General features: G+C 52.6%; 2 protein-coding genes across 2 annotated transcripts in view; both read left to right on the plus strand.

Moving 5' to 3' along the window:
• Window positions 1–14,148, plus strand: part of EHD4 (EH domain containing 4) — a 92,799-nt gene extending 78,651 nt beyond the window's left edge. The window contains exons 5-6 of the mRNA XM_036845159.1: window positions 3,002–3,166; window positions 10,045–14,148. Coding sequence (XP_036701054.1) covers window positions 3,002–3,166; window positions 10,045–10,581 — 702 coding nt within the window. The 3' untranslated portion in view covers window positions 10,582–14,148. The remainder of the gene's footprint in view (window positions 1–3,001; window positions 3,167–10,044) is intronic.
• Window positions 14,149–17,173: 3,025 nt separating this feature from the next.
• The window catches only part of SPTBN5 (spectrin beta, non-erythrocytic 5), a 50,944-nt gene continuing 43,989 nt past the window's right edge, over window positions 17,174–24,128 (plus strand). The window contains 7 exon segments of the mRNA XM_036842010.1: window positions 17,174–17,207; window positions 17,617–17,745; window positions 17,747–17,785; window positions 18,043–18,210; window positions 20,534–20,650; window positions 22,745–22,899; window positions 23,440–23,668. Of these exon segments, the coding sequence (XP_036697905.1) occupies window positions 17,674–17,745; window positions 17,747–17,785; window positions 18,043–18,210; window positions 20,534–20,650; window positions 22,745–22,899; window positions 23,440–23,668 (780 nt within the window). The 5' untranslated portion in view covers window positions 17,174–17,207; window positions 17,617–17,673.

The following is a 24,128-nucleotide window of genomic DNA, read 5'->3' on the forward strand; positions in this document are numbered from 1 at the left end:
AACACGCAGTCCCATCCTGCCCATCTCCTCTTTCTCCCCATCTTCTCCTTCCTATTCCTCTTCCTCTCGATTAATTTTCTCTTATTATAAAGAACAAAAGATCAGACTGTTTCTACCTCCTTCCCTGGACCATCGCCGGATCTGGCCCCGGGTCCTGCATTTGTTTGGAGATACATCTTTGACACATAAGGGCAGACATGAGCTTTTCAAGTTGACTGGGGATTTCAGCCACCCAGGCTGCCCCTTGTTTACCAAGAGTCCTTAGAAAATCACAAGGCGCCAACCCCTTAGAAGATTGCAGTCTTTACCCACATTCTGCGTGGTGTTCGCAGTGTGTGTGCCATAACGTATCCATTTTTTATGTATGGGGAGGGAAGAGTACATGACCTTTCCAAAGCTTCCCTGTGAGTTAGGAACAATCAGAAGCCAAACCTCGAAGTTGTTCCATAGGACATAGTTCAGTTTGAATTCCAGATTTCAGCAGCTTCAGTACCATTTTTAGTTCATACCCACAAAAAGCAGTTAATTCTATAAGATAGGGAATGAGGCAGTAAGATAGTTAAATGCTAGTGCCAGCTTGGCATCTCCTAACTAGTTGCGTGACCTTGAGTAAGTCATATGAATTTCCTGGAACCAGGAATTCAATCAGATATAGGGAGCCCCTTCCAGATTTAATACTCTGTGATTCTAAGAATTATAATTTACCTTGTAACTTGATAAGCTTCTTAAAGGCAGGGCCCGTGCATAGAATCTGACCCTGGGTTATTGTCTTAGGATGCCCAGGGAAGGGCAGGAGGGGGCGGCCATGCAGAGGCAGTACAACAGGGGACTTCCACGAAACAGGCCAGTAGTTGCGGCTGAGAGCAGCCTGCAGCATGAGCAGGTCACCTGAGGGTCATGACTCAGGTGGAGCCAGGCAGGTGGGAGGAGGAGGGAGTTGAGGCCTGGCACAGGAACCGCCCCAGTTATGTCAGGGCCCTGGAGGCCTGGCATCCAAGGTTGGCCCATTATCCAGCAGCCTCAGTCATCAGCGATGAGCACCATGAGGGCAGGGATGAGGGAGCAGGTGCCAGGCGATGGGTGGAGGGCTGTGGCAGGGGCACATCACCTGCAGCCCAGCCCAGGGAAAGCAGGCCCCTGGGGACCAGGCAGTGTTCAAGAGCAGGGTGCCATTCCCAGGGGAGCTAGGGGCTGGGTGGGGAGTCAGCCTTACCTGCGCAGGGGCCTGGCGGTTCCGAGGTACCACACTGATAGGTGGGGAGGGGGCTTGGGGAGCTCTGCAGGGGCCTGGCAGCTGCCCCAGGCCTGGGCTCTGGGAAGGGGTCTTGGAAAGATGCCCTCGTGGATGGGAAGCTGAGCAGGTAGTGGGACTTCCTGCTTCAGCTGGGGTGGGCTCCAGAGCAGGGCAGGCCAGAGCACGGAAGAGAGAGGGGTCCACAGGCCCAGTCCAGAGGATCCAGGAGGGCCGAGGCCAAGGAAATGATGCAAGGACAGCTGGTGACAGCTGGTTCTCCCCGATGGAATATGGCGGCCCCGCCAAGAGGCCTTCGGACCTACACAGGGCCGTCCCCAGCCCCATCCAAGACAAGCCAGGCATTCACTAATCAAGGCAAGGAAATTACCAGTCTTACTAGTTTTACCACTTATTCATCATATCCTCAGGAATGCAGTTAAAGCCCATCATTCTAAATAAAAGGATTCCCAAACCTTGAATTTCTCTGGTTATCTTAAAGAATCGTGTAAATATTTTAAGCTGTTTTAATTTGAAAAGTAACTAAGTTTACTATTCACTTTGTTATAAAGCAGAAACTAACCATTGTAAAGCAATTATACTCCAATAAAGATGTTTTAACATAAATAAATAAATAAGTTTACTAGTGACAGGAAGGTTTAGACGCATCTCTCCCAACCTATACTTGTAGCAATAGTCAGGCAGCTCAGTGTGTGCTTATGTTAACATGACCTTTATGTAGATGGAGAAGTTAGCGTTGTCTGGCCGGAGCCTGTCAGCATTTGCATTATGCACTTATTTTAGTGTTTAAATCTTAGCAAAATGTTTTTGGCTGTGCCCAGTGTATGTCCATACACAGAGGCCCTCAGTTGAGCCATGGGATGTTAATGCTTACCACCTTTATTCAATTTCCATTCTTCCACAAGATTATAGTAGACGTCTGCTTTTTTAATAGGATTTTCCATAGCTACACAGTCATTTTCTTTTTGTAATCACTGCTCTGTTTTTCATCTTTTCTTATTTTAGTTATTTTCTTGACTTCTAAATTACTGTGTAGAATTCTAGATATACAAAGAGAACTTTTTTTAAACATCTTTATTGCTTTTCAATGTTTTGTTAGTTTCTGCTGTACAAAGAGAACTTTTGTAATGAGCGTTTCTTAACATCCTAAAGTTGGAAATCAGTAGAAGGGTGGAAATGTTAGGGAAGAAAGTGACGCAAGCCAAGTAGAGCCCTCCCAGCAGGATTCACCACCCTTCGGGTAACAGTGCCAGGCCTGCTACCCCTGAGTGACCAAGGTTTCTGGGGCTCCCCACTCCTGTACCAGGGCTCCCTCTCTAAGACGGAGCTTCTGCTGTCTGGCCTGGCCCTAGGCAGCTGGTCTTGTGCAGAAATGACCTCAGTGATCTCGGGGCCTAAACTGTCCACGGGGAGGTTATGGATGTTCTCATCTCACTGTTCACCAGGCGCAGATTTCCATGCAGATCAGCCATTTCCACGAGCCTCCAGCTTCATTTGCTGGTGCTCCCGTGCACTGGCCCTGGTGAAACTTTCTCTTAGATCTTCTGAGGTTAATCACCAGAACCAAGGTCTTTCCCACTCAGGTGCCCCCATACCTTTCCCCCAGGTCCTTGCCCTCCTCCTGTCCTGAGCACCATGACTTTGCGGGGATGCCTGTTATGTGCTATGATGCATGTAAGATGCCATCTTGTTTGTCCTTCTCTGGTGCACTTCTAAATGGCCCGTCCTCACTGACATATACCCCTTCAGGTACATGCCTACATCATCAGCCACCTGAAGAAGGAGATGCCAAGTGTATTTGGAAAAGAAAACAAGAAGAGAGAGCTTATCAGCAGGTTGCCAGAAATCTACACTCAGCTGCAGCGAGAATACCAGATTTCTTCAGGGGACTTCCCCGAGGTCAAGGCAATGCAGGTACCGAGGCCCATCACAGTGTCACCAGTGGGGGTGGAGGGGCACTGCCACCTTGTCCGGCTGGTTGCTGGGTACACATTTGGGTTTCATGGTTTAGAATGGAGGGGAACACGGTCAATTCGTCTTCCTAGTAATACATGATAATAGGCTCCTGTGAATAAAGCAGAAATTGCTTGCTTCCTGAAACATTTAAACAAAAAGGGAGACATTTCAAGAAGTAAATTAAGCTCACCTGAAAAAAATCCTGTGAACAGCTCCCTTAGGCTGCGTTCAAGGTTGTTTTGACACGGAAGTGACACCTGTTTTTCAGAATCCCAGAACCTTAAGGGAATTAGAGCTGAGAGTGACCTTGGAGGTCACTTCCAGGGGCCTCCTGAAGCCTGCCCTCCCCTGCGCTGCCCTGCGCTGTGGGATTACGCGCTCGGGCAGCGCTGCTGCTGCTGTGGGCTCAGTCAGAGGCCGTGGCGGGCTGTGGCCACGGTGGGAGTTCACTAGACACAGCGGGCTGTGCTTACTGAAGAGTGTGCTTAAAGGTCAGCTTCGGGCAGCCTTTGGCCTAATTTCAGAGTCTCCCTGAGATGTATCTGGGCAGCCCCAGGTGACCCCTGATGGGTGCTGCCACCCTGGCCTGACCCGTGTGTCCACCTCCCCGCCGTGGTGTTAGGTGACCATTGATTTCTATGCTGACCATGTCCTCCCGAGCGAGGCCGCCTCACCTGGCTCCTCAGAGAGCCTGACCGACCATCTCCTTGTCCGGTGCGAGGCCCCGTCTGCCCTGGAGGCCACAGTCCTCTCTGGAAAGCAGGCAACACAACTCAGATGCCTGCGGCCACCAGCCAGAAGTAACTCAAACAAGTGAGGCAGGCGGGCCACGCCAAAGGAAACTGGGGTGCCCCCTCCGACCACCTCTTGTTTTCTCACATTTGGTAGAGATGTGGGCCCTGAGAAACATGTCTCTACCAGGAAGAAAACAATTCTGCAAGTGCAGTGAGTGAGAACTTGCGGGGCGCACGGTGGGGGCAGATTGGGGAGCGTGTGCCCTGCCCCCCTTGGTGGGGAGGCCCCATCCTGCCCAGTGGTCGCTGCCCCGTGGGAGCGCAGGCCTGGATATTTCACGAGAAGCTGGAGATCTGGATTTGTATGTAAAGTCCCCTGGTTTTCAAATTTTGGCTCAGAATTTCAAAGAATCTACACGGGCCAAAGAGAGTGTACAGCATACTGGCTGCACCCTGGAGACTCTGGGCCTGTGAGCTGCCAGCCTGCCTGGGGTGGGGATGGGGGTGGGCTTGGGGGGGAGGGTCAGGGAGGAGGAAGGGCAAGCGCAGAGGCAAGATCAGGCCGCAGGAGGGGAAGCATCGATCCTAAGGGGTTTGTTAATGTAAACTCTGTATATAAAGTACACACTGAGATAGGAGTGGGTTACACTTACTGCTGTGATGCCTGGGATCAGGGTGAATGCATCTGGTACATACGATCTGGTCAAATATGAATTAGTCGGCTTAAAAAAATACATAGAAACACTTTTCTTTTTAGAAGTAAAGTTGATATTCCTGTACTCAGAGGATGAATTGGATTTTTCTCTGGTCACAAGATGGCTAATTTGAGGGCTCCTGGGGCCTCTTCCTGAGCAGGTTCTGCTTTCACACCCTTGGGTTATGCCCTGCACCCTGTGACCAAACTGAAGGACAACTGTTTCCTGACATCCTTCAGATACTTTGGAAGGGAAATTGGTTTCCTGACTGAAATGAAAGCTGTGAGTAAATACACAGTGCTCACGATGGCCTGATGGGACGTCTGTGGCTCATTGGCCTCCCTTGTGCCCGACCCACAAGGTGCGGCTCCCGAGACCTGAAATCTCCCTGACAGGCCTCCCCTGCCCGTCTCCGGGGAGCTCCTGAACGGAGGGAGCAAACTCTGTGACCAGAGCTACTCCTGACCATGCTAGCCTGGGCCTGGCCGGTCAGAGGGCATCCAGGCCTCTCAGAGCTGGTCACAGGGGCAGTCCCTCACCTCAGGTCTCGGGAGCAGCCTTGGCCCATGTAGCCGGGCAGTACAGGAAGGGCCTGAACCTTCACTGGGAACCCTGTGGTTAGGCGCCGCACCAGGTACCTTGGCCCCTTCATTGGACTCCTGGGTGCCCTGAGACTGGGAACAGGAGTCCTACCTGACGGGTGTCTACCATCAACACAGTCCTACCGTCATCTGTGTTCATTTATGCATTCACCTAAGAATAGTAATTAAGTCTACTATGGCCAGGCACTGTTCTAGGGCCCTGGAATAAATCATTGAACAAACAGCAAAAGTAAAACTCCTTGCCCCTACAGAGGTCCATTCTGGGTTACAGGCTTTGCTGCTATGACTGTAACTGGCAGTGACGTTTTGGCAGCAAAGCCCCTTGTTGGGACATGTGCTCCTTGTTACAGCGTAAGTGTCTCTGTGCTTTGGTATAATTAATTTACTCAGTGTCTTATTTAGTGTCTCCCGTACAAGGCTGTAATTCCATGAAGCCAGTGACCCATGTCCTGTTCTTGGCCATATCCCCAGCCCTTGGGGTGTAGCAGGCACTCAGTGAATACGTGTTGAGTAGGTTAATTAATAAGTTAGTGTATGTTTATATCGTAGCAGGCTCTAGGGTAATGAGTTTCTCAGACCCTGACCTAGGGCTGACTCCCACAGGGCTTATAGACCAGTGGTTTCTGGAGCAAACCCCTGGAAGCTGGCTGAGGATTCTTCCTTGGGAAGCCGGCCAGGCCCTGATCATACCACCCCAGTCCTTTCAGGGAATCCCCAGGGAGCAAGGCAGGCCTGGAGCCCAGAGGGTGTGCTTACTACTTCAAGCTAGTTTGCTGTCACCCAGGAAGCTCTGGGGGTTCCTGGTGTGGGTCAAGGCCTCCATCATCCCTGAGTCTGTTGAGCATCTGACATCTTCCCCAACATAGGCATTCAGCCTTACTGTGTCTGGCACAGCGGCAGGGGCAGAAGTTTAGAGATGACTTGATTATGATCTTTGCACATCCCAGGATCTCACGGCGAGCTCACCAGGGCCGGCTTTAAGTCTCTGCTCTCCAAGCTAGTCAGGGTGACTCTTCACCGTAGCAAAGAGCCAGTTGTATTTTGCAGGCTTTTGCCTGGTGCTGGGGGAGGCCCATGACCTGGTGGTGCATCTGCCTGTGTCAGCCCTACACCACTGGGGAGGGAATCTGCTTTGCTGCGCTGACGTGTCCGTGCTGCAGAATGAGGGGACACTAGCAAGGCCGCCTTGATTGCTGACGCAGTCGTCCTCCTTGGAGAACTAGGCCGCCGCAGCTGAGGAGCTGGCGACATTTCAACAGCAGAGGGCGGCAGAGCCATCCGCATCCGCTCAGACCCTCCCAGTGGATTCAAAAACAGCTTCTGGTACAGGCTGGGAGTGAGCAGGCAAGGGAGAGCCCAGAAGAGGCTAGTCTGGGATTGACCTTTGTCTCTTGGGGGGGGAATTCCAGGATCCCGGGCTTGGTGGCTTTGATGGATACAGTTGTTGATGGGTAACACTTTAAATTCTCCAGTGTGTGTTCATCCCAATAAAAAGTTTTGGAGCCACGCTGGTGGAGGTCAGGGATGGTGTGGTTTAACTTGGACCCCACCCCCCCCCCCCGGCCAGGGCTGGGCAGGCGGGCGCCACACGGATGAGAGTGTAGGGCTTCCTTCCTATGTGCCCTCCGGGGCGGGAACGGCTGCTGCCGCTGCTTCCTGCCCACCCCTGCAAATATGTGGCCGTTTCCCCCTGGCCAGTTTTCCAGAGGTTTGCAGTCTGAATCCATGTCCCCCTGCAGGCGGGTGGAAAGTTTGGGTGGGCACCGCCCTCATTTGTCCACTTGGCCGGACACAGAGGCTCTGTGTGTGCCCAGAGCTCAGGCTCATTCATGAGGAAGGAGGGTAGGTGTTCATGCACCCAGGGGAATCCAGACTTGTTTACCCCAGCAGCACTGGGATTTTTGTGTGGGCTGCCTGCTCTCGTCCTCCTGGGCTTTCTCTTCTCAGTTCCCTTGGCTGACCGAGGTGCCGGCAGCAGGACCCCAAAGTGTTAGCAGCATTGTTTGGTGCTGATGTTGGGATGACGTGCAGGTGACTGTGGTCTGTCAGTGAGGATGGAGGACATGAAAACTGGAATGTACCTTAGAAACCAGACCTGTGCTACCCCACCACTCTGAGCTGAGCTCAGGCCGAGTGCTAGGTGGCAGCCCAGGCCAGCCTGCTTTGACAGCCACAGAGTTGGCTACTGAGAAGAGTGGTGGGGGCACCTCTCCAAGATATGTCAGGCTGTTTTGCTTTCCGCTCTGTCCTCTCCACCATCTAAAGCTCAGGGCTCCACTTCAGAATAACAGCCTAGAATGTCTGCCCTGCCAGCACACCCTAGAGACCACAATTTTGATTCTCCATTGGAAACGACCTGAATTTCCAATTACGTGGACAGGGTAAATGAGGAAAGGCCCAGCTATACAGTTCAATATCATGTTTATTGAGGATAAGTTTATTTATCTATTTTATATATATTAATGTGTATCTGTTAATCCCATTCTCCTAATTTATCCCTCTCCCTTCTTCCCCTTTGGTAATCATAAGTTTGTTTTCTGTATCTTGAGTCTGTTTCTGTTTTGCAATTAAGTTCATTTGTATTATTTTTTAGGTTCCACAAATAAGTGATATCATATGGTATTTGTCTTTCTCTGTCTGACTTACTTCATTTAGTATAATAATCTCGAGGTCCATCCATGTTGCTGCCAATAGCAATATTTCATTCCTTTCTGTGGCTGAGTAACAGGTTTTTACTGTGTAGCACAGGGAACTATATCATATCTTGTAATAACCTATAATGGAAAAGAAACTGAAAAAGTATATGTATATATACACCATTGTAAAGCAGTTATACTCCAATAAAGATGTTAAAAAAAAGTGTATGTATATATAAAACCAAATCACTTTATATTTATATAAAACTGAATCAATGTGCTGTATACCTGAAACTAACACAATATTGTAAATCAACCATACTTCAATTTAAAAATTAAATCAAATTTTAAAAAATTTTTAAAGGTTATGTAAAAATTGATATCATGGGAAGCTGTGATACATTATTTCTTTAAAATGCAGGTTGTTACGTAGTGTGATCTTATTTCAGTTAAAGAGTGTGTGTGTGCACGTGTGTGTGTGTGTTTGTAAAAATGGCTATAAACGTATGCCCAAAAATGTTAGCAAAAGTCATTGCTGGGTGATGGTATTATAAGTGATTTAAGATTTTTATTTTTGTTTACTAGTTTTTTCCCCAACTTTTTACAAGCAAAGTGTAATATTTGTGGTAGCACAAAGTTTTGTTTTTTCTTAACTCCCTGTCCCATTACTTCTGTCCAGAACAGTCAGGTCTGAGGGGAATGTGAAAGCTGTTTCCCTTGAGAGCTTCCCTGTCTCATCTCCAGAAAACTGCGCACCTGGCTGTCCCCTCTCTGGCCCTCTAGGATTGTCCAAACAGAAATACTTCATGTAGAGTCCATATAAAAACTGCCATACCTGGAATTCTCTGCGTTTGTTTGCCAAAACTACTATTGAAGACATTTTCACTAGATCTTTGAGGCCCCTTATAAAATTCCCTAAGTGACTTCTACAGTTCAGGGCCAGAGAAGGTTTGTCTTTCTTGTGATGAACAGGTGGTTTCTCCCCTCCGACAATGAGGTGTGACCCCACCAGCTCCCCAGCCAGGGCAGCTGAGGAGTGTAGCTTTTCTCAGCCTTCATTATCTGATGTGATGATTCCCCTCCTCTTCCTTTCAATTACTTGGCTTTTCCCTTTGTTAATGACTTTCTTCTATTTCATGTTATCATTGTTTCACTGTAAACTAAGTCAACCCCTTTTTGAAATATAAGCTCCCTGAAGGCAGAGACTGTGGCTTTTCATATCTATATACCAGAACAGGGCCTGGCACATAACAAATGGTCAGTAAATGTTGGATGGATGGATGGAAGGAAGAAAGGGTAACCAAGGCAGGAAGGACTATTTCTACAGAGCCATCCACAGAACCTCTGTGGCATCTACAGCTGGCTCCCATCCCGGCCAGGCAATTGCCGCGTCCCCTAGGGCCGTCTGCAAACCCTGTGCTCTGTCTGCTCCTCCCAGCTCTCCTGGGAGATGCAGCCGAGACCTGCCCTGACCATGCTAGTACTACTCAGCTCTATTGGCTGCATTTATACTTGCCCTTCCCATCCCTACTCCTCTCTCTCTTTCCAGTTTCAACTTGTACCTATTTGTACCCTAAACTACATTTTTTTAACTGATCAACATCATCTTTAAATAATCATTTTACCTAAATAAGTTCTACTGACAGCTTCATGTTACAGCACAAAGAGGCTAGTCGAGCGGCAGGAGGCATGGGCTCTGGTCCTGACTCCGCCAGGACACCCCTTGTGCTCTCTGTAAAATGGGGTTATTAATACCTGCCCTTCCTGACTCCCAGCATTGTTGTGAAAATCAACTGAAGTATGTAAGGTATGTAACATACTTTAAAAGATAAAATAGTAGATCTCTAGAGTGCTTTTTTTAAAAAAAGACAGGGTGAAGGAATTTTGTCTCAAAGCCCTAGGGGATCACCGTCCCTCATGCCACTGCCAGCCCAGATTAGCTACCGTAGGAAAATGTTGCATCTCATGCATCTTGTCTCTTGTTCCAAAAGCCACTCCTATGTCTGGTGGGTTCGGATGTGGGGACCCCACCAAAGAGAGAGAGCTCTGGACAGCCCAGAGCATGGGCTGCCTGCTTTAAGGGAGCATTCGTCCCCTCCAGCCATCCCTCTCCTCATTTGCTTCCTGCAGGGAGGACGTTAACCAAATCTGTGCTTTCTCCTTTTCCAGGAACAGCTTGAGAACTATGACTTCACCAAATTCCACTCGCTGAAGCCCAAGCTGATCGAGGCCGTGGACAACATGCTGAGCAACAAGATCTCGTCCCTGATGAGCCTCATCAGCCAGGAGGAGACGAGCATGCCCACGCAGCTGGTGCAGGGCGGTGCCTTCGACGGCACGGCCGAGGGCCCCTTCAACCAGGGCTACGGGGAGGGCGCCAAGGAGGGCGCCGATGAGGAGGAGTGGGTTGTGGCCAAAGACAAGCCTGTCTACGATGAGCTCTTCTACACTCTGTCGCCCATCAACGGCAAGATATCGGGCGTCAACGCCAAGAAGGAGATGGTGACCTCCAAGCTGCCCAACAGCGTCCTGGGCAAGATCTGGAAGCTGGCCGACTGTGACTGCGACGGCATGCTGGACGAGGAGGAGTTCGCACTGGCCAAGCACCTCATCAAGATCAAGCTCGATGGTTACGAGCTGCCCAACAGCCTGCCCCTGCACCTCGTGCCGCCCTCCCACAGGAGATCCTTGCCGAAGGCCGACTGAGGGGCAGGCCGCACACAGGGAGGGCGGTGTGGGGCTAGAATCGGGGGGCCTGGGCCGGAGGCCCACGCTGCCACTGACTCACTGAGCGACCCTGGGCGAGTCACTGCCCTCTCTGTGCCTCGGTTTCCCCATCTGTAGAACGGGGAGGGCAGACACTGGACACTAGATGAGATCCTTTCACCTTAAAATTCCCAGAGTTTCTATTAAAATATTGGGGGGAGGGGGTGGATACGGGGATGGAAGGGTTGAGAAGAAAGGGAAATCGTCCAAGGAGTCCTCCGAAGCCTGGAGAAGCCCAGATGTGGAATCCCAGGAGCCACGGGGTGTCAGCTGGGGGCTCTGCTGGGCTTCACTGGACTGTCCATCATTTTGAAACTGGCTGTCCCTCAGAGGGCACCGGGAAGCAGCAAAGACGAGCTTATTTATTTTGCCTCTTGCTCTATTTAGAGTGAAAAAAAAAAAAAAAAACACCTGAGAAGATTTCTGTTCTCTCCAAACTGTCTACCAAAGAGAAGACTGCTGCCCCAGCTTTGAGAGGAGGACGCACTGTGTCTGCACGTCCCCGTCCCTTCTGTAGGCCCGCAGAGCCCGCGGCCAGGCCGCAAGGAGCATCCATCCCAGCGCCTGCTGGCCGGCCCTCCCGGGGCTCCCCCAGCCTTGGGGCCTTCCCAGCAAAGTTGTATTTGGTTAGAAATTTGAAACTCGCAACCTTTATTAACCCCTGGCAAGAGTTCTAGTATTCATTTCAAGTCACGTTGAAATCTGAAGATTAGCTTTACTTGTCTGGCAATAGGTTGCAGCAAAGTTTATCATACTTAAACTAGAGTAAGAAAAGAGGTGGTTCTCCCCAGTCGTCAGTTAGCGTGGTTACACGTCCTCAAGGCTCCTTGGTCAATGGCAGGATTTAAATCCAGAAAAAAACATGGCTTGGTGCGGGCCGTGTCCTGGCCCTGTGGCCACAGAGGGGATGGGGGGCCAGCCCAAGCTGGCTGTCAGATAGAAGAGGTCAGTCTGCTAGCGTTAGACACTATTTTTATAAAAAATAGGCATTTTTATTATGACTAGTTTTTTAAATATAGTTTCTATATAAAGGATAAAGGCCTTTATACAGAAACAAGATGCAATCTTTCATATAAAAGCCTTTTCTTCAGAAGACTGTGTGGTTCATACCATGAATGCCTCACGAGGTAGGATTTGGGCCCTTACCTGTACATCAGCTCCTGATGTTCCCTCCCTGGGTGCCCTGTGTGAACCTCTCTGGACCACTTGCCCAGATGCCTGTGTCCAGTGGAGATCACCCTCCCAACTATGTGGGCTCCAGCTGGGAGATGCAGGTGCCTTTCACCATTATTTATGCAATAAGAGAGATATGATATTTCATCACTATTGTGATGGCTGCAAAGCCTGGGACCCTGCCGGCACCAAAAATGAATGAAATCCAAACAGTCACACCTAAGTCTTCCAAAAAACTCATTTGTTTTTTTTTTTTCTGGTGTCACTTGCGACATCAGGGGCAGAACAGCAGACTTAAGAAAATGTTTATTTTAGAGAAGCATTTTTCCAGATGCCAGCCCTCACACTCCCTAGCTTACTTTCTACATAATTTAGTTTTAAGAGAAGTAAATACATAACATGGTTTTAGTCTTAATGAGTACTTTTAAATTAATGAGACACATAGAAAAGAGACATTTGTAATCCCAGTACTGTAATCTGAGCAGATAGTTCTGTGAATGCACGAGGACCACACAGCCATGCAAGCACAGTGGATCCAGCAGAGGGCAAGATTGAGAGAGGAGGAGAGAGAGTTCATTTGTCCAAAGGTATAGAGATGCCGAGGTTAGATGATTTCCATTCACAATCATCTTGCTTCTTTAACTCTGCTCAGTTGTCATATATAAAGATAAATATATACACGTATGTCACAAGAGTATGTATTTTGGCCACTTGTTAATGTGTAGATATGTACATATGGCCAAGTTTTGTCTATATGTGGATGTAGAGGAATACTGTTTCAGAGGAGCCGCAGAGGAGGTTTCTGGTTCTACATGGATGGAAACACCTCACGGGTGATCCCCACCCCACCCGCCATGACCTCTGGTGAGAGAACATCTGGCAGCTGAATGCTGAGAAAAAAGGAAGAAAAAGGAAGTCACATGTCCATTTTTCTCAATATCGTCTCTTAAAACCTGAAGTCACCCATCGTAAATAGTCGATTGGAAAAAAAAACACTGGAAGACATTAGGGATGGCGGCCAAGCGAGGACCCACATCGTCCCAGGACCCACACAGAGTTCCTTGAGTCTGTGTCCAAAACACCCGTTATCCCCTGACCCCATGCAGCAGGGCCGGGAACACGGAGCCCTTGGGATCTGGGCACCTTGACCGACCGTATTGTCCTCCCTGCACCACCCCACTGTCCAAGTACCCCCTCCGCAAAGTGCTCACGGATGGGGCAGGGGGCGTGGAAGTAGATAAACTCCAGAACTCTAAAACTATCTTCATGCTCTCCATGATTTCACAGAAGAAAACCTAAGAATCTTGAATCTATTTTCTGTACAGCACACGGTATCGCACAACACAAACGTCTGCAGTCTTGAGTTTAGGGGAAAAAAAATGAAAACTTCTGCCTACTCCTCCCGAAGTCAACTTCCAAACTGTGAGCCTACTGGTGAGGCCCTCCTGAACCCGTCTGTACAGAAGCGTTGCACTGAGACCTGCCGAGAACCCCCAGCTCTGCGGCCACACGCTGATGTCCAACCCGCTTGGCGTCCTACGTGGATTCTTTCCTCGTCACACACACTTGGATGACCTGAGTTGGGGCTGCTCTTCTGTGGGGAGGGCCAGGCATTCAGTCGGCTTTCACTTCTCCAGGGCTGGAGTGGCTTCTCCGGAACGCTTGTCATCGTGCAGCAATAATGCCTGGATTGGAGGCTGTGACTCCTCCCACAGAGCTGTGGGCCTTAAGGAGTTGGATTCTTATTCCATCTCATGGGACTGGTGTCCAGGTGGGTCAGAGAGCATGTGAGGAGAACCCAAATGCCTCGTGCTCTCCCCCAACCGCTGCCCACCTTACAAGACCGCAGGAGAGGCTTCAGCAGAGCCCTGGCCCCACTGCCCCGACCACGGTCCTTTGCTATGTCTGCTGGGTCTCGGGGAGCCGCCCCTGCACCACACTGGGAATGTCTTGTACTGGAGCCTGCCGCCTAGGATGGGGTTTAACCACCAGAGTCATGGCCTGACAGCCACCACCAGAACCTTCCCGCTTTATGGCTACACTCCTTCTTGATGCTCAGAACAATACCCTGGACAGATTGCCTTGGAGATAAGGAAAGCATTTAAGGAGGCACTGTTTATTTCCTCCATGGAATGTGGCAGAGAAATAACTTTCTTAGGACAGATAACCACTGAGTTTTTCCAGGTAAACACGGGCAGAATCTAAGAGTGTACCAGGCGACGTGTCAATTAGCCAATGCAATTAATACACAATGCTTCTGTTTTTTTGTAATCTTGTTTAGAAATGTCAAAAAAAGACACCGTCTACTGATCAATAAACTTCTGAAAAAAATCACTACTTTTTTCCCATTGGCTCTGGTTTTTCAGTTGACTGTGTGCCAGCTGTCTCGGGAATAAAGCAGGGATCCCTTGGATCCCTTCTGAAACGAGGCAGAGGAGTTAAGGGGAGGGTGTGCCTCTTTGCACGCCATCCCTGTGACCCCTGACTCTTCCTGCATCTTCTCTGGGTGGTAGACTCGGGCTTCTTCAGCAGGAAAGCAGTTCCATCCACTGTGGGCAGAGACCAGGTCTGGGAGCAGGCCCCAAGGGAGGCTCACACCCCCACTGAGAGTGACTGGAAACCAAGACTGGAGGGGACCATGGAGGAGATCCTTCCGAGGCTGAGGACAGGGCATCACTGAGCACTCACAGGAGACGGCCTCTGTCCGGTGCTGAGGCAGGCCCGAGCACCTGAGGGTGCAGTGGTGCTAGGGTGCAGCCCCTGGCTGGCTGTCAATGCTCTTGCCTCTTGCCATGCCTCACAGGTCCGGACCACCCATAGTAGACGTCTGGAGTTTTCACACTTGCACCCATCTACCCTTTCGGTGATCCAGACCTGGAATTTCCTTTGCAGGCCACTCTCCACTTCCCCACCCTCAATCTGAGGCATGAGGTTTGGGGAGATAGACCCCACCCCTTCTTTCCAGGGTGGGTCCTGATTGTCTTGAGCCAATTAGAGTATTTCATCTGCCTGGTCACAGAAATTGTTCAGGAATGGACATGGGTCTATGAGAGCCAGGCCCCTCAGACTTCCGTTCCAACTCTTGGGAGAGGTGTTCTCTCTTTTCTGAACCATGCAGTGCGAAGAAGTGAGCCTATTGATGCAACAATATAAATAGCATTGAGAGAAGTGCCCAGAGGTGCTGGAAGCAGAGGAGTGAGGTTAGGCTGACAGCAACCATCCTGTGGAGCGTGAAGATGAAGAAGGCATTGAGAAAGACTAAGGGAATCCACACCTGTGGTGGCATCATTTGAGCTGCTGGATCAAACCTTACCTGAAGTCCTCCTCCTGCCAGACTTTTCAGTTATGTGGACCAGTACATTCCCTTTATATCATTTAAAGCCATTTGACTTGAAATTTCAGTTACTTGCAACACAAATATTCCAGAACTGTACTGACCAGCAGGGATTCTCATTTCAACAGGGGCTGCTATCAGTCAAGGCACAAGAGGAGCTGATCCTGGCAGCATGTGCAGTGGCTTTACTGCAGTTGAACTAGGGAGAAAGAAGAGCAGTTCCGTAGCCCTGCTCAACAACCTCAAATACAACCACCTCTGTTGAGATCTGTGTACAAAGTGTCATGCAGCTCCATCCTGTCCTCTGGTGGTCACATCACATGGGATGCCCTGGGCCAAGGCTCTTAACAGGAGGTGAAACAAGCTTACAGAGGTGGGAGGAGGGGGGACTTCCTAGAAGGAGCAGGATTTTAACTGGGGCTGATATGATTGGAGAATGTGGATGGTGGGGAGTAGAGGGGCATCCTCATTCTAAGCTGAGAGAACCACTGATGTTCAGATTTGGGCAGGAAACCTCTGGTCCCGACCAGGCAATGGGGAGTCTTGCTCTGGGAAGGCACATTGGGCCGGGCATCGGCTGACGTGCAGGCAGGGTGATGAGCTGGGGACAGTGACAAGGACCTGCAGGGTCAGTGGGAGTAACCGGGTGGGGGGTGGGTGCACTGTGGAGCGCTCGCTGGGGGGCACAGTAGCAACAGCCATTGGTACCTGACTGGACCTGGGGCTGGGGCGAGGAAGCAGCTCAGGTTCATCCCTAGTGCCAGGAAGCCAGTCAGTGGCAGGAGGGACCCCACAGGGAGAGGACAGCAGGGGTGGAGGCTCCCGTCGGATACAGGGGAGATGCCCCCACTCCAGAGCAGCATGCTCCTCACTCCCAGCCACAGGTGTGATGGGTCCTGCCCAGCTGTCAAGGGCAGGCTGTGGCCACTGCTCCTCTCACTGGCCTGGCCTGTCAGGGACGCCTCCCTGAAGTGGTGCCGGGCTGGGCTGCTGGGTGGATGAACCCAGACACACAGCCCAGGCCGGTGTCTGTAACCAGACTGTTCTGTGAAGCCACCTGAATTAGAACTCGCTCTCCTTCTGGCATGCAGTCCAAGGTTGCAGGGAAGGAGGGAGGGGAGGGAGAGGGAGGGAGGGGAGGGGAGGGGAGGGAGGGGGAGGGGTGGGGGGAGGGGGGAGGGAGGGAAGGGAGGGGGAGGGAGGGAAGGGAGGGGCTCCGCTACAGCCCCCACCTCTGAGCCTCAGGCCCAGCCAGTGCCGAGGGAGCACAGGTGCTGGTGCCTCACTGGGGCCCCAAAGAGTGAACACCGTGTCTCCAACTCTGGAGGAGGCTCTGTCGTTCCCACGGACTTTGCGGGTTACCCCTTCTCAGGGGGAGTCCCCTCCAGAAAGTGGCCCCAGGCCTGAGGGAGTACCGCCCTGCAGCCCTGGGCTGGGTTGGGTGCATTTCCGTCAGGGCCTGGAAAGCCCAGCCCTGGTCCGAGTCTGTGGTGTGTCTGTGGTGCGTCCCCCAGGAGAGAATGCGAGGGCCATGGCCCAGCGGGCTCGCTCCCATCCCCGCCCCTGTGGGTGCTCACGGAGAGGCTCTGCAGGGGTGCAGAAGGGCAGCCCCAGACTGCCGGAAGTGGGTGCAGAAGCTCTGACCAGAGGCTCTGCCCTGCGGCACCTTGTACCTGGACTGCAGCACCCCCATGGTGCTCCCACCTGGAGCCGACTGGAGACCATCCCATGGGCCTCTGCGTCTTGGGAGCCAGGACCCCCACCTGATGCTGAAGGCATTTGCAGCGGGGGATGATGAAGGAGGAGACCCTGGAGCAACTGATCTGGAGCATTCTTGAGCCGCCCCCTCCCGGTCTGGGCCACGCCCTGCAGCAGGTGAGAGTACAATGCCGGCTGTGTGCTGTCACCCCTGCCCCGCGGGCCCAAGAGGAGGGCCATGGAGCGGCCCCAGCTCCAGCCTCAGCCTCTCCTGATGTCTCTCCCTTCCCGCCCAGCCCCTCCTATCTGCCATCTCCGATCGTCCAGCCAGGTCTCCTCCCAGGGCCTGCACATCACCAAGGTAAGTAGTTTCCCATTTTCCTTCCACCTGCCCTTTTCGTCCCAAGGAGCAGCAGCCAAATGCTGTAGCCCAGGAGGAACCTCTGGCAGCAGGAGTTCTAGAAGAAGAATTTAGAAGGTGGGATGGGACAAAAGGGGCCCTAGGCCATTCAAGCTCAGGACACCAGCCGGAAGGACCAGACCTTACCTGGCTAGGTTCCAAGCCGCAACCACCCACCAAATGTGGGGACTGTCTGGCAGGGAGGGGCCACCTCTCCCAAGGAGTCATCAATATCCGCAGTCCTCCCGCAACCTCCATGCCCTCAACATCCCCAGCTTAGGAAATGTCCAGTGGCCCCCTCATCCCCAGAGAGCTCCAGGCCTGATGGTTGGTCAGCCCCACAAGCCCCAGCAGTTCCTTGGGGCTACAGGCACGTGAAGCAGGCCAGTGGCAGAGCCTTGGACCGCTCTCCCAGTCCAGTCCCACCATGGACTCTGCGTGTAAGATGGGTCACATTCGCAAGCTGCAGGCACAGCACATACAGATGCAGGAGAAGACTTTTCACCAAGCGGATCAACAATATCTTCCAGCACGGCCGGGTGAGTGTAGTTGGGCGTGCCCCACAGCCCATCTCTACTGTCCCCCCAGCTCCCTGGCCAGTGGACCCTGGGGGACCGACTATGAGGTCATCTGGCTGAGGCCACTTCTTTCGACCCCAAAGCACAGCTGAGGCCAATGCTCCTTCCTCAAGGCATGCCCTGGGCTGCACAGCCCAGGTCCAGGAATGGGGCAGACAGGTGAGGTTAGGCTGACCCTGTGCCTACTCCATCCCCTCCCATGCCTGCTCCATGCCCAGGTGGGCATCAAGATCCAGAACCTGTACACAGAGCTGGCTGATGGCACCCACCTGCTGCGGCTGCTGGAGCTCATCTCGGGGGAGGTCCTGCTACCCCCCAGCCGGGACCACACGCGCATACACTTCCTAGAGAACAGCAGCCGAGCTCTGGCCTTCCTCAGGGCCAAGGTGGGCACTGGGGAGAGGGCTTCTGGGCGTGGTGGTGGGGTGGGCAGCGGGGACAGGCTGGATGACTAGATCATCCTTCCTGGGCCGGCCACAGGGCAGAGCAGAGGATCTGGAGCCGGGATCCAGGAGGAGCAGCTGCGATACAGAGGTCCAGGAAGCAAAGCCCTTCCTTGCCCAGTTCTCCCAGTTTAGAGAACACCCACCGGCTGAAGTGGAACAGCCATCGTCCCCAGTGGGTGGAAGTGGAATATGCCATTGACTGTAATGAGAGATTGTGGAGTCTAAGCTGAAAGATTCAGTGCACTCTTAACCTTCTCTTTTCATAAATAAGGAAATTATTTACCAGGCAGACCCACAGTCAACTGGCCAGCAGATCCTGGGTAGGGGGCCCTAGGGGTGAGGGAAGGTCAGACACAGGGGAAGAGCCTCGGACACTGAGCCAGGCAGTGGAGGGAGGAGATGCAGGGCTACCTTGGAGAAGCTGGACCAGACAGCAGGGAGGGACCCTAAGCAAACAGGAGGGACCCTGAGAGAAAGGGACAGGCCAAAGAAATAGTCTCTAAAAGGAGACAAGAGCTCCAGGGACACAAAGGGACCCTCATGGCCAGTGTCAGTGGGCTGTGCAGGGGTCATTTATATTGAGAAGCGGGAATTAGGAGGCCCAAGGGCTCCTGGCTTCAGGTACTAAAGCACGAGGTGGCCGCCCCTGGAGGCTAAGAAGTCCCAGGTGGAACTGGCTGGGCTGAGCCTAAGTCCTGGAATGGAGGTCACAGCCAGCCCCCCTGCAAGCCTGGCGTGCCGAAGGGAGGCCGGGAAGGTGAGAAGCCAAAGCAACAGACAGGAGCACTGCAGTCCCTGGGTGCACAGAAGAGCGGAAAGCTGCCAGCCACACAGTGCCAAGCCCTACTTGGTCCCAGGGACAATGGCCTGTGAGCCAGCCACCTCCTCTTGGGAACCTGGGGAGGATGCAAGCCCCGCAGCCCTTGTCAGAGGCTATGCGGCTCCCCTCAAGCTTAGAGACACAGCATGTCACTGATACGTAAACCTACGAGGGTGACAGCCTTGTCTCCACTATATATCTGAGGCAGCTATGGTCAAGCTATGGCCCCCAGCACACAGTTAATAAGTAGCAGAATGTGGGATGCACTCATTTCTGGAGCCCTTGCCCTGTGCTGGGTACTGCATGTCACAAAGCCCAGACCTGAGCATAGGGGCCCTACAGTTTCAGGGGAGACAGTTTATTTGAACCCAGATCAGCAATATGCTGGTAAATGTTTAACAACCAGCTATCTGGGCTGGGGAGTTGAGGGGAAGGGGGCAGATAAAATCCCTGGTTTGTAGTATTTGCTGATTTCCGAGGCCTTCATACCCCTACCATGACGTCACTAAACACAAAATCAGGAAGATTTTTTAAAAGGTGGCCGGGGTAGGCCTCATTGAGAGAGTAGCATTTGAGTAAAGACTTAAAGGAAGAGAAGGAAATAGCCATGGGACTCTCTGGGGGAATAATATTTTCAGACAGCAGGGATAGCCAGTACAAAAGCCCCAAGGCCTGAGCTTAGAATCTCAGGAAACTGCAAGAATCCCATGGGTGTTGGAGCTGTGGGGTCCGGAAGAGGAGGATGGAGCCAGAGGGCGAAGGGGCCCAAGACACATGCGACTTTCATGTTTATTCTGTTCCTTTCCCTCCTTGATTCAACCCTCCCTGTCCAAGTGGCAAAATCTAGGTCAGCAGGTTCTCAACTTTAGTGCACGTAAGAACCACCAAGGTGTTTGTCCAAATACAAATTCCTGGACCCTGGTCCAAGAGAGTCTGATTGGGTGGAGCTTGGGAATCTGAATGTTTAACAGGAGATGGAACACTGATGAAGAAGGCTGAGATTCAAGGGTGAGCCAGGGACCCAAGCACTCACTGGAGATCCCCAGATGCCCTGGGAGGTGGAGGCAGACAGTCGATGCTGTCTATTGAGCTCATACATTGACTTTTACGACTCTTCTTTTCAACCTCCATAGCTGAACCACACTGATCCTGGCCTGGGTTTACCTGTAGCCCACGCATGGGGAGACCTCCTGCTCCTGTGGTCCAGCCCAGTTCACCATGCTGGGACTTTACCTAAGGGGGCTTGGGAGCAAAGCCCCAGCCACTTAGAAAGGCTTTACTTGCCTGGCCTTGTGCCTGCCTGCTTCTCCCCTGGGGGTTTCCTAGGGCAAGACAGACTCCAGAACCCTCCCATACACCCTCCAGCCCCCTGAACATTTGGTTACTATGAGTCTTCTCTGGTATCTGGGCTTTGCAGCTGAGCCCAGTCAACTTTGCCCACAGGTGCCAGTACCCCTCATTGAGCCAGAGAACATCGTGGATGGAGACCAGACGCTCATCCTGGGACTCATCTGGGTCATCATTCTGTGTTTCCAGTTTTCCCACATCTCCCTGGACAGGGTATGTCTCAGCCCCCAGTGCCCAGCCCTGGCCTCACCTCAGGGCCCTGGGGACAGAGCAGTTGCACCCAACTGTTAGGATCCCCACAACGGATCCTTGGCATCCACACGACTACTATTCACTCTTCAACCACGGGCAAAGGATTCAGAACGTCAGAGAGACTGTAATACGCTGAGGTGAGAACTAGATTCACAGGCTTCAAGCCTGATCTGGGACGAGTCATTCACTAGTGAGGGGGTCAAGGTACCTGCCCACCACCCATCTTTCACCCCCAATTTGTTACAGGGCATTGAAATCCTGTAACTTTCATTACCCCTTAATGTATTGTTAGGGGAAATTAAACATATAGAGGGAGCCCCAGCCCTGGAGGTTTCCAAATCCCCAGGATCCTGAAAACCAAAGAGATGGTCCCCCATCTTCCTCCATTCTACCTCTTGTTTTCCCACAACTGGATCAGAAAGAGTGAATACATAAAGTCCTTATATTTATCAATTCTCATAGTTTCATGGTTTCTAAAACCCCATCTAAAACTTGATTCTAGTAGGTTAGGAAAGCAAACCTGGAGAATGAAATCCTAATGAAAAGAAGCCAGAGATCTGGCTCAAATCCAGGAGGATCCTTTACACTCATGAGGGGACTGTTAGCCCCAGGAGAGCAGGGGCCTTGCCCAGCTACATCCCCAGAGCCTAGCATGTATGTGGCGAATGAATGGATGGATGAATTTCTAACTGACCTCAAGCCCTTCCAGGAAGCCACACTCCCCTCCCCCGCCCCCAAGGCCAGTTCCAGGTGCCCCTGCCACCTTTTCCCTTGGGAGCAGCAAGTCCACATCATCCCCTGACCGGCCACCAACCAGCCAACTGGCTCTCTTGTCTGCCGCCAGCTCAGGCTCTGCTCCCTGCAAAACTCAGACACATCTGGGACCCGGCTGACCTCACACCCGCACGTGCTCACCCCAGAATCTCTCCTGGTTCATGTCTGCTAGCCTAGCCCAGCCACTCAGGATATCTGGCCCTGGCCTGGCTGTGGCAGAGCCCAGCTCCAGGCCCTGAAGCTCTTTCCCCCTCCCCTCCCCTGCGCTGCTGCTCACTTGTCCTTCCTACCCAAGCTCCGGGGCCCAAAGGGCAGGGAAGGAAATGCAGCCTGCTGTGCTTTGACATTCTGAGTTTATAAACAGGAATTGGTAGAGGGGAGAAAAGGAGAGGAAGAGTCAAGGGAAAAGGAGATGGGGACTCTGGGGTGTGAGGGGCGAGGGAGGGAGTGGATGGACGGGGAGGACCACTGAGGGCAGGACAGGGACGAGGAATGGAAGGCAGGGAAAGAAGTGGAGCCAGGAAGGAGAAGGGAAAGGAGCACCGAGTGGAAGAGGGATGGGGACGGGAGTGGGGGTAGGTGGAAGCCGAGAGTAGCAGAATAAAGGGAATTATCCAGGAGACTGAAACCAGTTATAGATGGTCATTTCCCAGTCTGAAGAAGCCGTCGCATGAGGCATTGTGGGGGCAGACAGGTGGGCTCCCCATGTCAGAGATGGGCTCTGTCAGATGTTTCTGGGTCAAGAGAGACCCTTCCCTATCAGCTGGGGAACCCAGGGCAGCTTCCTGATCTCTCTTACTGCACCTCATGTGCCATCCTTAGAATGTAACTACTAATAGCGCCTACCTCGGAGGGCTGTGCTGGGTGGAGAGCCACGTGTGCAGACCGGTGCCTGGTTGGCAGAAAACCCGTGTGGACCAGGAGCCAGTCTAATGAAGCCCAGACTCAATTCTGTGCAGCCCAGGGTAGGTTAGCACAGTGCCTGGCCCATCAGAAAGGCTGGAGAAACAGGACTTAACTGCTGCTGTTGTCACCAATCGCGACTCAAAGCCAGCTGCTCAGAGGTGACCGATTTCAAGCACTCCACTTCTTTGTAAGGAGAATCTTTCTCTCGCACCCCCATTCCCTCCCCAGCACGAGTGAAAGCGAGCACAGTCAGATGCTCCAGGTGGGAGAGCAGGATCACAGCGTGCCCAGCCTGCCTCTCCCACGGCCTGCGGGCTCTGCTGCCCCACCCCACCTGTCCCTGCATGGTGACCCGCTGCCCTGTCCTTCCGGGAGGAGTTTGGGGCCAGCACAGCCCTGCTGTCTGCCAAGGAGGCTCTGCTGCTCTGGTGCCAGCAGAAGACGGCCGGTTACGCCAACGCCAACATCACTGACTTCTCCCGCAGCTGGAGTGATGGGCTCGACTTCCGTGCCCTCATCCACGCCCACAGGTGTGCATGAGGGAGGGGCCCCAGCGCCTCCGGACCTTGGCCTGGCCTGAGGCAGCCCTTGGCTTCCTTCTGGGAGGCCTCTACCCGCTAAGCCAACTGCTTCAGGACTTGGGTCTTCAACCTACCCATCCTCCCATGTCCCTCCGGCCCCCGCGCTGGGCACAGAGATAAAGACAGCTAACAGCTGAGGCCCCGGTCTGTGATACCCCTACCCCCTTCCACGGAATTGGTCAGGTTTGCCTTTGACCCTGCCTTCCTCCACTCTCTGTGCCCCTGATTCTCTTTTCTGTCCTCTCCCTGGCAAGCACCTGACCTTTTGGAGCTTCCTCCCCTACCCAGGAGCCTGACCCCTGAGCAAAATTAATCCTCCCCTCTCCCAGCCCTATTCCTTCAGCCGGGGTCTCAGATAATCGTCAGGGGAAAACTAATGCACTGCAAGGTACGAATGACCAATAGGAGCTGATTTGCCTTTTTAACAAGTCCACTTAAAGCCAAGCAGTCACTGACTCTGGTGAAGAGCCCTGCCTGCTCTCTGCCCAGGCCAGATCTGCTTCACTACAGCTCCCTGCGTCCCGACCGCCCGCTGCACGACCTCCACTGTGCTTTCCGCGTGGCTGCGCAGGAGCTGGGCATCGCTCAGCTGCTGGACCCCGAGGACGTGGTGGCCCTACAGCCCGATGAGCGCTCCATCATGACTCACTTCTCCTTCTACTACCACCACTTCTCCCACCTGCACCAGGGGCAGACTGTCCAGAGGAGACTCGCGAAGGTTGGTAACAAAGGGAAGGTGGCATCGAGGAGAGGTGGGGTGAACACGGGCTCCGGAGTCAGACACGCCCGAGTTTGAAGTCTGTCTCTGCCCCTTCCTCGCTGTGTGGCCTTGGCTGTGTCACCTAACTTTACTGCACTCCGTCTGTAGAATGGAGATGATGATTCCTGGGCAATAGATAATTAATTCTGGGTAATAGAAGGCTGCTATGAGTGTGCAAGGGAGCATAAGCACAGTGCCTGGCACACAGGAAAGCCAGGTGGGTGGTGCCCCTTCCTGCCCCTCCCCCTCCCCCTCTGCTCTTAGGTTGTTAAGCTCCTAATGGGATTAAAAGGCTCAGAGAGCTGGACTCTGCAAGGACAAGCGCAGCGCAGCTCTGCTGGGCTGAGTCCATGTTTCTGGGGGCTCTCTTACCCTCTGGGCACGATGGCAGAGGCTGAGGCTTGGGAGGCCTGTTCTC

Source organism: Balaenoptera musculus, chromosome 2, assembly GCF_009873245.2.
Source record: "Balaenoptera musculus isolate JJ_BM4_2016_0621 chromosome 2, mBalMus1.pri.v3, whole genome shotgun sequence".
Taxonomy (NCBI): domain Eukaryota; kingdom Metazoa; phylum Chordata; class Mammalia; order Artiodactyla; family Balaenopteridae; genus Balaenoptera; species Balaenoptera musculus.